General features: G+C 39.7%; 1 protein-coding gene across 6 annotated transcripts in view; it reads left to right on the top strand.

Moving 5' to 3' along the window:
• The window catches only part of nrxn1a (neurexin 1a), a 267,067-nt gene that overhangs the window by 83,685 nt on the left and 171,069 nt on the right, over window positions 1-12,313 (top strand). For 5 of the 6 annotated variants that reach the window (XM_063002922.1, XM_063002923.1, XM_063002920.1 and 2 more), the window contains 3 exons: window positions 6,780-7,081; window positions 8,966-8,989; window positions 10,152-10,313. In XM_063002922.1, the coding sequence (XP_062858992.1) occupies window positions 6,780-7,081; window positions 8,966-8,989; window positions 10,152-10,313 (488 nt within the window). The remainder of the gene's footprint in view (window positions 1-6,779; window positions 7,082-8,965; window positions 8,990-10,151; window positions 10,314-12,313) is intronic. The other variant, XM_063002921.1, reaches the window with a different exon arrangement.

Raw genomic sequence — 12,313 nt, 5'->3', positions numbered from 1 at the left:
CACAGTTGACGTTAAGAGAAGGGCATTGAACAAGTTACTGTAGCTGTAACCTTGTGAAATTAATATTTTTCTATATTAATATAATTCTATTTGTCAATAAAATATGTATTCATCTTTATTTCACGATAAACAAGCCTAACTCAGCTGGGCACCTACACGAACAATGATTGGCTACTGTGCTAGGGGGGTGCCAGGCAGGACCTCATAACTGATTCAGTTACGACCTCTGCTGGCTGACTGATGGCACCTGCACAGGGACGAGGGATAGTGTGTGATCAGGGTGTGGCTCTCCGTACACAAAGCTGATCTGCATATGAACTCGCCTTGTGCAAGTGAAAAGATGCAGTTGGCTACTGCACACGTGTCAGCTCTCCTCAACCAGGGTGGAGATTAACAACAGTAGAGATCAATCAGCTCCTGGATGTCAGCTACAGAGGGTGATTGTTGCATGGTTGCATCCGTGTTAAAACCTGCAACCTTCAGATGACACTGAACTATTCTTAAGTTATTGGGCACACAATGCAATCGGGTAATTGAATACAACTAAATTGTCTCCACACAGACAATAACTAGTGTTTAGGATTAACACTTGGATGTCAATTAATTAATGCTGTACTGAATTATTTAACAGTTTAATCATTCTGGTGTGGTGGACCCAGATCATTCTGGAAACCTTGGGTGCAAACAGGGCGTTATGTTCTCTTAGGTACAGCATCACCTTGAGGTTTTTTTTAGACCCATCAGAACATTAAAGCATTTTTACGCAGTAATAATAAATTGGGCGCCCAAGTGACTCAAGAATAGTTCAGTGTCATCTGAAGGTTGCAGGTTTTAACACTCCCCCTCTGTAGTTGACATCCAGCTGATTGGTTCTTGCTTTTTGGCTGAAAGAGATGGCATTCCTTAATACCCTGTCAGTCATGCAATGCCAGTAAATTTGTTGTGGCACAGAATGTGTGTTTGTAACAAGTAGCATTTCCTCCATACTGTATTATATTTACTGCAGTATTTATTTATTGTGTTTATTACATTTATTGTTTGTTTTGATTGGCATGTAACACATTAAATAACTACTAAGAACTATATATGAGCAGCTTGTTAGCACTGTGAATCATTCGTCACTTCCAGCTCAGGTTATTATTATCATTATTATTATTATTATATAAGCAAGAAAAAAATGACTGTAGCCCAGAAAGGCAACAATAATTAACTTTACTTAACTTTTTTACATTTACAGCATTTAGTAGACACCTTTATCCAAGGTGACTTACAGTACTGTGACAGTATACAGTCTAAGCTATTGAGGGTTAAGGGCCTTGCTCAAGGGCTCAACAACAGCAACATGGCAGTGGTGGGGCTTGAACCAGTGACCCTCTGATTACTAGTCCAGTACCTTAACCACTAGGCTACAACCACTAGGCTACAACTGCTATTTCATCTATCATGGCTAGCATGACATGTCTAGCAGGGAGCATGTGTTAGCCCCTTGCCCTTCTGAACTGGTGGCTATTGTGTACTAAGAGTGGCTCACTTAGCTCACTTATGTGGAAATTGGCAACCTCTTAACCAGGAAAGGTAACCAAGTGGGTAGCCTTTACATAAATAAACAAATGTATTCTAGCAAACCAGTTTATCACTCTGACGTTGTCTATACCTATTACCACACACATACACATTTTCACACAAGCACACCTCCCTACTGGTGTGACTCTGTGGGCAGCTTCCTGCGCTGGGTCATATTCAGGCTGAGTCAGCTCAATGTAGAGAAGATGGAGGAGAGCCAGACTCGGATCCATCCCTCATCCCAGAGCCTTTGCTACCTCCACCTTCACTACTCTGTAGCCTACACAACAGAGATACACTCTTGATACCCTTGCATATTTCCCCACTTGAGAATATTCCAGATAATCCTTCTGTAAATTAGCCTGTACACTGCTGTGGTAATTTGCTTTGGTCTTGTTCAGAATTGCCTATTATGAAAAGGTCTCATTAAAATTCTTGACATGAAGGAGACACTGCAGGCAGAATAACTGAGTCATTGCATTTGACATCTTGCAGTCAACGTAGATTCATTTATTAAAATTGTTAAAGATCGAGTTGTTCTGCAAGGTAAGAGGGTCAAGATGACCCTCAGTAAATTTAATTGGGAGTGACTTCTCTGTCTTTTGTGTCAGAACACTGTCAATAATGAATTAATGTGGTTTTTAATAATGCTACAGAGAGTGCGACTGGTTTATTTATTTTATCCTTTTATCAAACAGGACTGTTTGCTTCGAAGTCATATTTGCACTTCACATATTTATACAAGATAAGTATCATACCAATTTGATAAGTCTAATTTAAGAGCTATGAGGGTGTGGTGGATAGATAAATAGATGTTTTAAATACAAGTATTTGCATGGTAAAACAGTAAAGCGTGTCTTTTTTTTGTTATGCAAATGTTACAAATGTTCAATGTTTTGATGATACATACATAAAGGTATAACATTATTACCTACAACCTAGAATCTGCACTATCCAGTCAATATATCTAGTAGTCGGGCAGGTCAACGGTCTGAAACATGTTTAGCTGGCTTAATACATAAGCTCCAGTGGCGCAATTGGTTAGCGTGCTGTACTTATATGACAGTAAGAAACAGAGCAGTGCTGAGGTCGTGAGTTCGAGCCTCACCTAGAGCCCAGTGTTTGCCCCCTGTAAAGCTCAGTGGGTAGACCACAGCTCTTGTATTCCTTTGTCCCGAGTTCTAATCCAGCTTAGGACAATTCTGTACACTGACACTAAAGTCTAACAAGCACAGTAACACACAAATTGGCACAGTGGTAGCCTAGTGGGTAGTGGTAGCCTTTGGGCTGTCAATTGAAATGGGAGTTTGAATCCCAGCTCTGCCATGCAGACACTGTTGGGCCCTTGAGCAAGGTCCTTAACCCTGTGTGCTTCAGGTGGCGCAGCGGTAAAACACACTAGCACACCAGAGCTGGGATTTGGAATACATCATATCGAATCTCAGCTCTGCTATCCGGCTGGGCTAGGCGGCTGCATGAACAATGATTGGCTGTTGTTCAGGGTGGGATGAGCTGGACCAGGGTTCCTCAAAACTGGTGCAATTACGACTTTGTTGGCTGATTGATGGTGCCTACACAGAGTTGGGGAATAATGTGATCAGGGTGTGACTCTCTGTACACAAAGCTGATCCACATATGAACTCTCCTTGTGCAGGTGAAAAGATGCAGCCGGCTACTGCACACGTTTTGTGTTAGTCTCGGCCCTTCTCAACCAGGGTGGAGGTCAACATCAGTAGAGAAGAGGCGTGATGCAACCGGGTAATTGGATATGACTAGATTGGGAGGACAACTGCAAAAATAATAATAAAAATAATAATCTCCCAGAACATATAACAATAAATATTTTCTTAAATCACTTGCATCTTTAGAAATTCTGTGAGTCCTTTCATATTTCAACCAGTGATACGGTGCTACTTCTGGAACATCTTTGTCTCTTCATTTTCAGAAATCAGGGTACCAAAATGCATCTTTCATTTGTTCTTTCTTCTGGAAACTGCTTTTTAATTAAGGGTACAACAATAGTCCAGATTGTGTTTAATATTAAAAAAAAAAAAAAAAAAAAGAAAATCAACTACCTTCACTATTCCAGAAGAAAGATACACATGAAAGAAACAAACCATGTACCACCCCACCAGTGAGCTTAGTACATTGATTTTTTTTTTTTTAAGTTCAAGTATCTTGGATCTATTTAACATGAGAAGGCTCTGACCCAAGGTAAGTGCTCCTCATAACCTATTTTTATTCATATGGGAGTGGTAAGTTATTATACATGCACACATTGTATATTGGTATAATTCCCATTCATCATATTTCTCTAAGTCTAAGGGGCACAGTGGTTACCTAGCAGAAAGCTGACTAAGTCCAATATGTGTTGTGATGATGGATAAACAACATGAGAGTTGGTGCTAATGTTAATGATTATGAGTATGTGATATTGTACTATGTATGTATTAAATAGGTACTTTTGTTTATCCGATTGCATATGTCTGTTTTTCTAGCTATATAATTGCTCATATTTTAAGATGCACTGTGTAGGTTTACAGCAACAATTACTGACCTCAAATTGGCCCTCCTTCAGTGGAAAAGGACCACCACAGAACGATTACTGACTGTATTATTTGGTGAAGGACCATATTCTGTACAAAATTGACACATCAGTGAGTAGAGTAGTTTTTGAAGCACTACTGTAGCAGCGTTCTAAAACCCTAGAATTATCCAGCAGCTAAGAATGTAGAACCAAGAGCAAAGAGCTAAAAGTAACTACTGGAGGTCTCGAGCAAGATTTTCACACATTGTGCATGGAAAAATAGCAATGACCTTTAACTGTACATCTACAGTCTGTACTAATGAACTAAAGTGTCTAATAAAGTGGATAATATGTGTTTTAAAACTCTAGCAGCACTGTTGTACCTGAACTACAAATACCACATCACATTGTGTACTATGCAATTACGACTTAGCATTTAAAATTCACTTCTGTGCTGAGAATGATGTGTCACCAAAATGTCTGGTCAGTGATGGTCCTGTGGTGGACTATTTCCTTCATGGATAGCGTAGAGGAGGGCTGTCTCATATTTCCTATATGGTAAAAGTACCACATAGACAAGTCTAGTAAGTTTATGTAAAAAAATAAAATTACTGTATTTGTACATTAAAAACCAGCAACTGAGTCTTTGTGTTTAAATGTATTGTAGGGTTGCCATTTATTTTGGAAATGAATATGTTCTTATAAAGCTATTTTCAACATGAAACTATACTGTTCAAATAACAATACTGCATATATTTGAAGCAAAACAATGTACAAATCTTTGTAACTGATGAAATATATATATACATATATATATATATATATATATATATACAGTATATATATATATATATTATCAGTTACAAAGATTATAGTATTGAAATATATATTTCAATACTATAATCTTTGTAACTGATAATATATATATATATATATATATATATATACAGTGTATCACAAAAGTGAGTACACCCCTCACATTTCTGCAGATATTTAAGTATATCTTTTCATGGGACAACACTGACAAAATGACACTTTGACACAATGAAAAGTAGTCTGTGTGCAGCTTATATAACAGTGTAAATTTATTCTTCCCTCAAAATAACTCAATATACAGCCATTAATGTCTAAACCACCGGCAACAAAAGTGAGTACACCCCTTAGTGAAAGTTCCTGAAGTGTCAATATTTTGTGTGGCCACCATTATTTCCCAGAACTGCCTTAACTCTCCTGGGCATGGAGTTTACCAGAGCTTCACAGGTTGCCACTGGAATGCTTTTCCACTCCTCCATGACGACATCACGGAGCTGGCGGATATTCGAGACTTTGCGCTCCTCCACCTTCCGCTTGAGGATGCCCCAAAGATGTTCTATTGGGTTTAGGTCTGGAGACATGCTTGGCCAGTCCATCACCTTTACCCTCAGCCTCTTCAATAAAGCAGTGGTCGTCTTAGAGGTGTGTTTGGTGTCATTATCATGCTGGAACACTGCCCTGCGACCCAGTTTCCGGAGGGAGGGGATCATGCTCTGCTTCAGTATTTCACAGTACATATTGGAGTTCATGTGTCCCTCAATGAAATGTAACTCCCCAACACCTGCTGCACTCATGCAGCCCCAGACCATGGCATTCCCACCACCATGCTTGACTGTAGGCATGACACACTTATCTTTGTAATCCTCACCTGATTGCTGCCACACATGCTTGAGACCATCTGAACCAAACAAATTAATCTTGGTCTCATCAGACCATATGACATGGTTCCAGTAATCCATGTCCTTTGTTGACATGTCTTCAGCAAACTGTTTGCAGGCTTTCTTGTGTAGAGACTTCAGAAGAGGCTTCCTTCTTGGGTGACAGCTATGCAGACCAATTTGATGTAGTGTGCGGCGTATGGTCTGAGCACTGACAGGCTGACCCCCCACCTTTTCAATCTCTGCAGCAATGCTGACAGCACTCCTGCGCCTATCTTTCAAAGACAGCAGTTGGATGTGACGCTGAGCACGTGCACTCAGCTTCTTTGGACGACCAACGCGAGGTCTGTTCTGAGTGGACCCTGCTCTTTTAAAACGCTGGATGATCTTGGCCACTGTGCTGCAGCTCAGTTTCAGGGTGTTGGCAATCTTCTTGTAGCCTTGGCCATCTTCATGTAGCGCAACAATTCGTCTTGTAAGATCCTCAGAGAGTTCTTTGCCATGAGGTGCCATGTTGGAACTTTCAGTGACCAGTATGAGAGAGTGTGAGAGCTGTACTACTAAATTGAACACACCTGCTCCCTATGCACACCTGAGACCTAGTAACACTAACGAGTCACATGACATTTTGGAGGGAAAATGACAAGCAATGCTCAATTTGGACATTTAGGGGTGTAGTCTCTTAGGGGTGTACTCACTTTTGTTGCCGGTGGTTTAGACATTAATGGCTGTATATTGAGTTATTTTGAGGGAAGAATAAATTTACACTGTTATATAAGCTGCACACAGACTACTTTTCATTGTGTCAAAGTGTCATTTTGTCAGTGTTGTCCCATGAAAAGATATACTTAAATATCTGCAGAAATGTGAGGGGTGTACTCACTTTTGTGATACACTGTATATATATATATATATATTTCAATACTATATCTCCAATTCAACCATATCTCCTACAAGTTTACATTAGTTCCCTCTTCTTCTTCCCTATGTCACTTCAGTGAGAGAGGAGTACGTGGCGACCTTCAAGGGCTCAGAGTACTTCTGCTACGACCTGTCTCCCAACCCTATCCAGAGCAGCAGCGACGAGATCACACTTTCCTTCAAAACCCTGCAACGCAATGGCCTGATGCTCCACACTGGCAAATCAGCCGACTACGTCAACCTGGCACTGAAGAACGGTGCCGTCTCGCTGGTCATCAACCTGGGCTCCGGGGCCTTTGAGGCCCTGGTGGAGCCTGTGAATGGGAAATTTAATGACAATTCCTGGCATGATGTGAAGGTTACCAGGAATCTCCGTCAGGTAACCGCGCACAAAAGGCGGTAAAAGAGTCGGATGAGCTTTTTTCTTGGCATAACTTAGAATAGAACAGATTACGTTGTTTACAAAATATTTATTGTTTTTATTTAAATGTATTTATAAATATAAAATAGAAGATTGCAGTGGGTTCTTGGCTAACAACTAAATTTATGTTGTACTAGCAAAGAGGTTCTAACTCTACTAAGGTGGCAGGAAGAGTTCTAAGGGTAGTAATTAAACTATAACAATAACAGACATCTAACAGAATAACATTGCATCTAACAATATTTATTCTTTGTTTAGTGGTTTTAGATTTGGGCAACCAAATGTGTTTCAAACAAACCTTTAATGATTTCATTATGTGGGATATAAAATTACAACATAACAGTATTAACACTAGCACTTCATTTGTACAGTAACTGTGAATAAGTCGTCATCTTCCAAACCTTTGATGTTAATGATGAAACAGTGTGGGATTTACCTTGTTTTAATCAAAAACTAAGAAATGGCCAAAAAGCGAAAAGTAGTGCAGTCAGTAGTCTGGCCAGGTTAGTTAGAAAGCCCTTGTGATTTGGATTTTTAGCAAGGTAAAAGCACTTTATTTTCAGTATTTATTTACAGTTGCAGCTTTCTAGCAAAGAGGTGCAAGTTTTAAAATTCACTGTATTGTGCACTTTTAATTTCCCATAAGTCCTGACCAGATAGTGGCTGCTGGAAAAAAAAAAAAAAGCATATTTTGCAGTGGAGATGCTGTTACCAGGCTGATGTGCTATATAAGATGTACAGCACACAGACAGCTCAGAATTCAACTGGACAAATTTAGATTTAGATCACAAGAGTCATTTAAGTGACACTTTGAATTCTTGCAATGTTTCTATGATGGCCCATTTGGTGTAAAGCCTTGGTTAAAGTTGATCCATAAACATCAGCTTTAATTACAGTCACAACTGCAACTCAGTCTGACAGTCAGTATTACAGTAGCATTTGTAGTGACAGTTGTTCTATCTGATTTGATACATTTAAACAGGCCACCTGACCTATGCAGTGTAGCTATAGGGATTTTTGTTTGTTTCCTTGTTTCCTTTTTTATTTAAACTGGGGCTATTTACATTAATTTGGTCTCTTTCTATTGATTCGACTAGATGCAAAGTTTTGTTAATGTAAATGTTCAATCTATAAACATTTAGGTATAATTTTATGGGGACTTAAAGGTTTTCAAGGTACTGTGAAGCACACTGGTTTTTAACATTATTCTTATTATAACAGTGAGCAAGTCTTACAGGCTGTTTATGTGTTATTTACTAAGGTATAGTCACAATAGGCCAAGCACAGAAGGATAGGATAGTACAGAAGTACGTCCTGCAGATTGAGTACAACTAGTATAATAGTGGGTGATAATGCAAAGTGTTTATACAATTAATCTTACAAAAGTTGTTATCTGACGTATATTTTATAAAGTGCACCATTTTGAATTGCAAAATCTAGGTCAAGATTTATAACAGGCTAGGATAGCAGTTGATGTGGAAGCCCAGCTGTCAGTTATATTAACAGTGTTATCTATAAATCTCAGGAGTAGGTAGAGCAGTGATGGTAACATGGTACGTAGGCTGGCTGAATTCCAGAGCGTCTGGCACTGGAAGCACTTTGGTTCAAATCTCTAGTCTGCTTTTCCTTCTCCTTCTCTTTCTTTGCTCTTTTTTAAATGTTACTAACCTGCTTTGGGGGCAAAGAAACTAACCTCTCATCCATGGAATGTGTCATTTACTAACCAATTACCTCTTACTAACGTGCAACGCTGATGTACTAACCTTGGCAACAGACCATCTTTTTTGACTGAGGAATGGTGTTCTGTTTTTTAATTTCCTTTCTCCCCCCTTTTCCACAAAGCACTCAGGCATTGGACACGCTATGGTAAACAAACTACATTGTTCGGTAGATATCATTCTAATTGTTTCTTAGTTTGGGTTTGCCGTGTGTCTATTTTCCTTTCTTTGAACTGTAGACATCAGTACTAAACAAAAAATATGGGGGAAACTGCGGTTGGTACTCTTTTACGCTTACTTCCCCCTCCCTGGCCAAGTCCTTTTTTTTAACTTTTCATCATCTGTTTTTTTTTTTTGTCCTGTTCATATAACACTCCCTTGCACTTTTCTCTTTTGTGTAAAATGTTTCCCACTGGCTGATCTTGTTAGGCTGGCTCTGTGCGTCTCATTGGTCCAAAAGCTCTGTGGACTTCACCTGCATGGCGTTGGTATTCGCCACCCCTCTACTAACATCTTGGCTGCATCAGGCCATTTGAGACTAACAGGGGTGGCTGGTCAGCTTTTTCTGTTTTTGCTTTTTCTATGTGAACAAGCTGATGCATGCACAAACATATACTTTGCTGTGATTGGTCTCATTAGCTGCTTCTCTCTTCCTCTCTCTCTCCCTCCCTTGCTCTTCTTTGATTTTTGTCCAGTTGTATCTCTGAAAGTAACTATTCTTTTCTCTTGCATTCTTTGCATGCGGGGAGAGAGAGATCCTAAAACCTGCTTCCCATTCAGTCAGATCTGTGTGCACTATGTGTGCATCTAATTGCCTGTGCTTTCATTTCCAAACCCGTGGCATGTCGTCTTCTTCGTTTTACATGATATGGATACAGAAAGTGAAAAGTAATCAACTTGCAAAGTAACTAAGCAATACTAACTCTTAGCACACACATGCTACTAACACCATTTTTGTGTCTGTTTATTTACCTTTGTGTTTTATTAATGACAATACTAACAATGAGTGTGGACCTGTGTGCCACTCACTCTCAACTAACCCTAATCTAACCTGATCTAACCCATACTGTGGGTCTGGCAGACTAGAACTGAACACCAAAATGAAAACAGCAATAAACAGTTTATTAACTATATGCTGAAAAGACATGAAAATGGGTTCATAAAAAATCAGCAAACAAGAAAACAAGTATCAAATGCGAAAAACAAAACAATCAATTATCCAAATCCTTACAAAGGGGGACTAAAGCCCTAATGAGCATTTAACTTATGTGTGAGTATAGCGTGTCCTTTCCCTGTGCTTTGTCATCTAGGTTGCAATATCCGTGGATGGGATTCTCACCACCACTGGATATACCCAAGAGGACTACACCATGCTAGGCTCCGATGACTTTTTCTATGTTGGGGGCAGTCCCAGCACTGCAGATCTACCTGGATCTCCTGTTAGCAACAACTTTATGGGCTGCCTTAAGGAGGTAAACATTTAATGCATTCCCTCAATGAGCTTACTGCTTATTTTTGCTGCGTAATGCCATTATTAATTCTACAGTAATTTCTTAAAAAATGACCCATACATAAGATCACATCAAAGTCAATTTTCAGCACATTTCTGAATCCATTTACCTGGGAAAATAACAAAAAGGTTGCTAGATTTCACCAGACACTTTTCACTGACCTGTTTCATTGTATTTTTGTAAATATAAGCTCATTTAGAATTTAATTCCTGCAGCACATTCAAAAAGGTTTGGGTGCTCAGGTGGCGCCATGGTAAAACACAATTCGAGCTTGTTGTTTTGAATCTCAGCTCTGCTATCCGGCAGGCTGGGCGCCTACATGAACAACGATTGGCTTGTTGTTTATTCAGGGTGGGAGTTAAATGTGGATTTGATGCAATTACGAACTCTGCTGTCTGATTGATGGCACCTGCACAGAGACAAGGAATAATGTGTTGATTAGGGTGTGGCTTTACGTACACAAAGCTGATCCGCATATACACTGATCAGCCATAACATTAAAACCACCTCCTTGTTTCTACACTCACTGTCCATTTTATCAGCTCCATTTACCATATAGGAGCACTTTGTAGTTCTACAATTACTGACTGTAGTCCATCAATTTCTCTGTATACCTTTTTAGACTGCCTTCACCCTGTTCTTCAATAGTCAGGACTACAAGTCCACAAGTCCACGACAGAGCAGGTATTAATTAGGTAGTGGTCATTCTCAGCACTGCAGTGACAATGACATGGTGGTGGTGTGTTAGTGTGTGTTGTGCTGGTATCAGTGGATCAGACACAGCAGCGCTGCTGGAGTTTTTAAATACCGTGTCCACTCACTGTCCACTCTATTAGACACTCCTACCTAGTTGGTTCACCTTGTAGATGTAAAGTCAGAGACGATTGCTCATCTATTGCTGCTGTTTGAGTTGGTCCAGCTGTTGGCTGGATGTTTTTGTTTGGTGGATTATTCTCAGTCCAGCAGTGACAGTGAGGTGTTTAAAAACTCCAGCAGTGCTGCTGTCTCTTATCCACTCATACCAGTGCAACACACACTAACACACCACCACCATGTTAGTGTCACTGCAGTGCTGAGAATGACCCACCACGTAATAAAACCTATTCTGTAGTGGTCCTGGGAGAGTCCTGACCATTGAAGAACAGCATGAAAGGGGCTAACAAAGCATGCAGAGAAACAGATGGACGACAGTCAGTAATTGTAGAGCTACAAATTGCTTCTATATGGTAAGTGGAGCTGATAAAATGGACAATGTGTGTAGAAACAAGGAGGTGGTTTTAATGTTATGGCTGATCGGTGTAAACCTTGTGTAGGTGAAACGACGCAGTCGGCTACTGCACACTTGTCAGAGGGAGGCATGTGTCAATCTCGGCTCTCCTTAACCAGGGTGCAGATCAACATTAGTAGAGAGGAAGCATAATGCAAATGGGTAATTGGATATGCTAAAGTCAGGAGAAGAAGGGGAGAAAATGCATAAACAAACATAAAAAAAAAAAAAAAAGCATCACCTTCTATTATCAATAAATCTTTATAATGATTTGGGGATATTAAAACAGTTACAACTGAGGATATTAATAAAATTTTGCAAGTGGAAGTTTTGCTCATTCTTACTTGATACATGAACTTCAGCTGCTCAACAGTCTGTGACTGTTGACTGTGACTGTTGATTCTTTGCTTTCTGATGCCCCATACATTTTAAATTGAAGACAGATCTGGACTGCAGACAGACCGGGCAAACATGCACACTTTGTGGTTATAAAGTCAAGTTATTGTACCACATAAAGGATAAAGTCTGGTATTATATTGCTAAAATAACTGTTGACCTCTCAGCAGAAGATGTTGCCTTGATGGCTGCATGTGTCTTTTAAAAATCCCAATATACACCTCTGAATCAATGGTACATTCACACATATACAAGTCACCAATGTCGTAGGCACTGATGCACCCTCATACCATGACAA

This window comes from Trichomycterus rosablanca, chromosome 10, assembly GCF_030014385.1.
Source record: "Trichomycterus rosablanca isolate fTriRos1 chromosome 10, fTriRos1.hap1, whole genome shotgun sequence".
NCBI classification, from domain to species: domain Eukaryota; kingdom Metazoa; phylum Chordata; class Actinopteri; order Siluriformes; family Trichomycteridae; genus Trichomycterus; species Trichomycterus rosablanca.
Note: the sequence above shows the minus strand (reverse complement) of the source record. Positions and strands in the feature narration are given on the sequence as shown.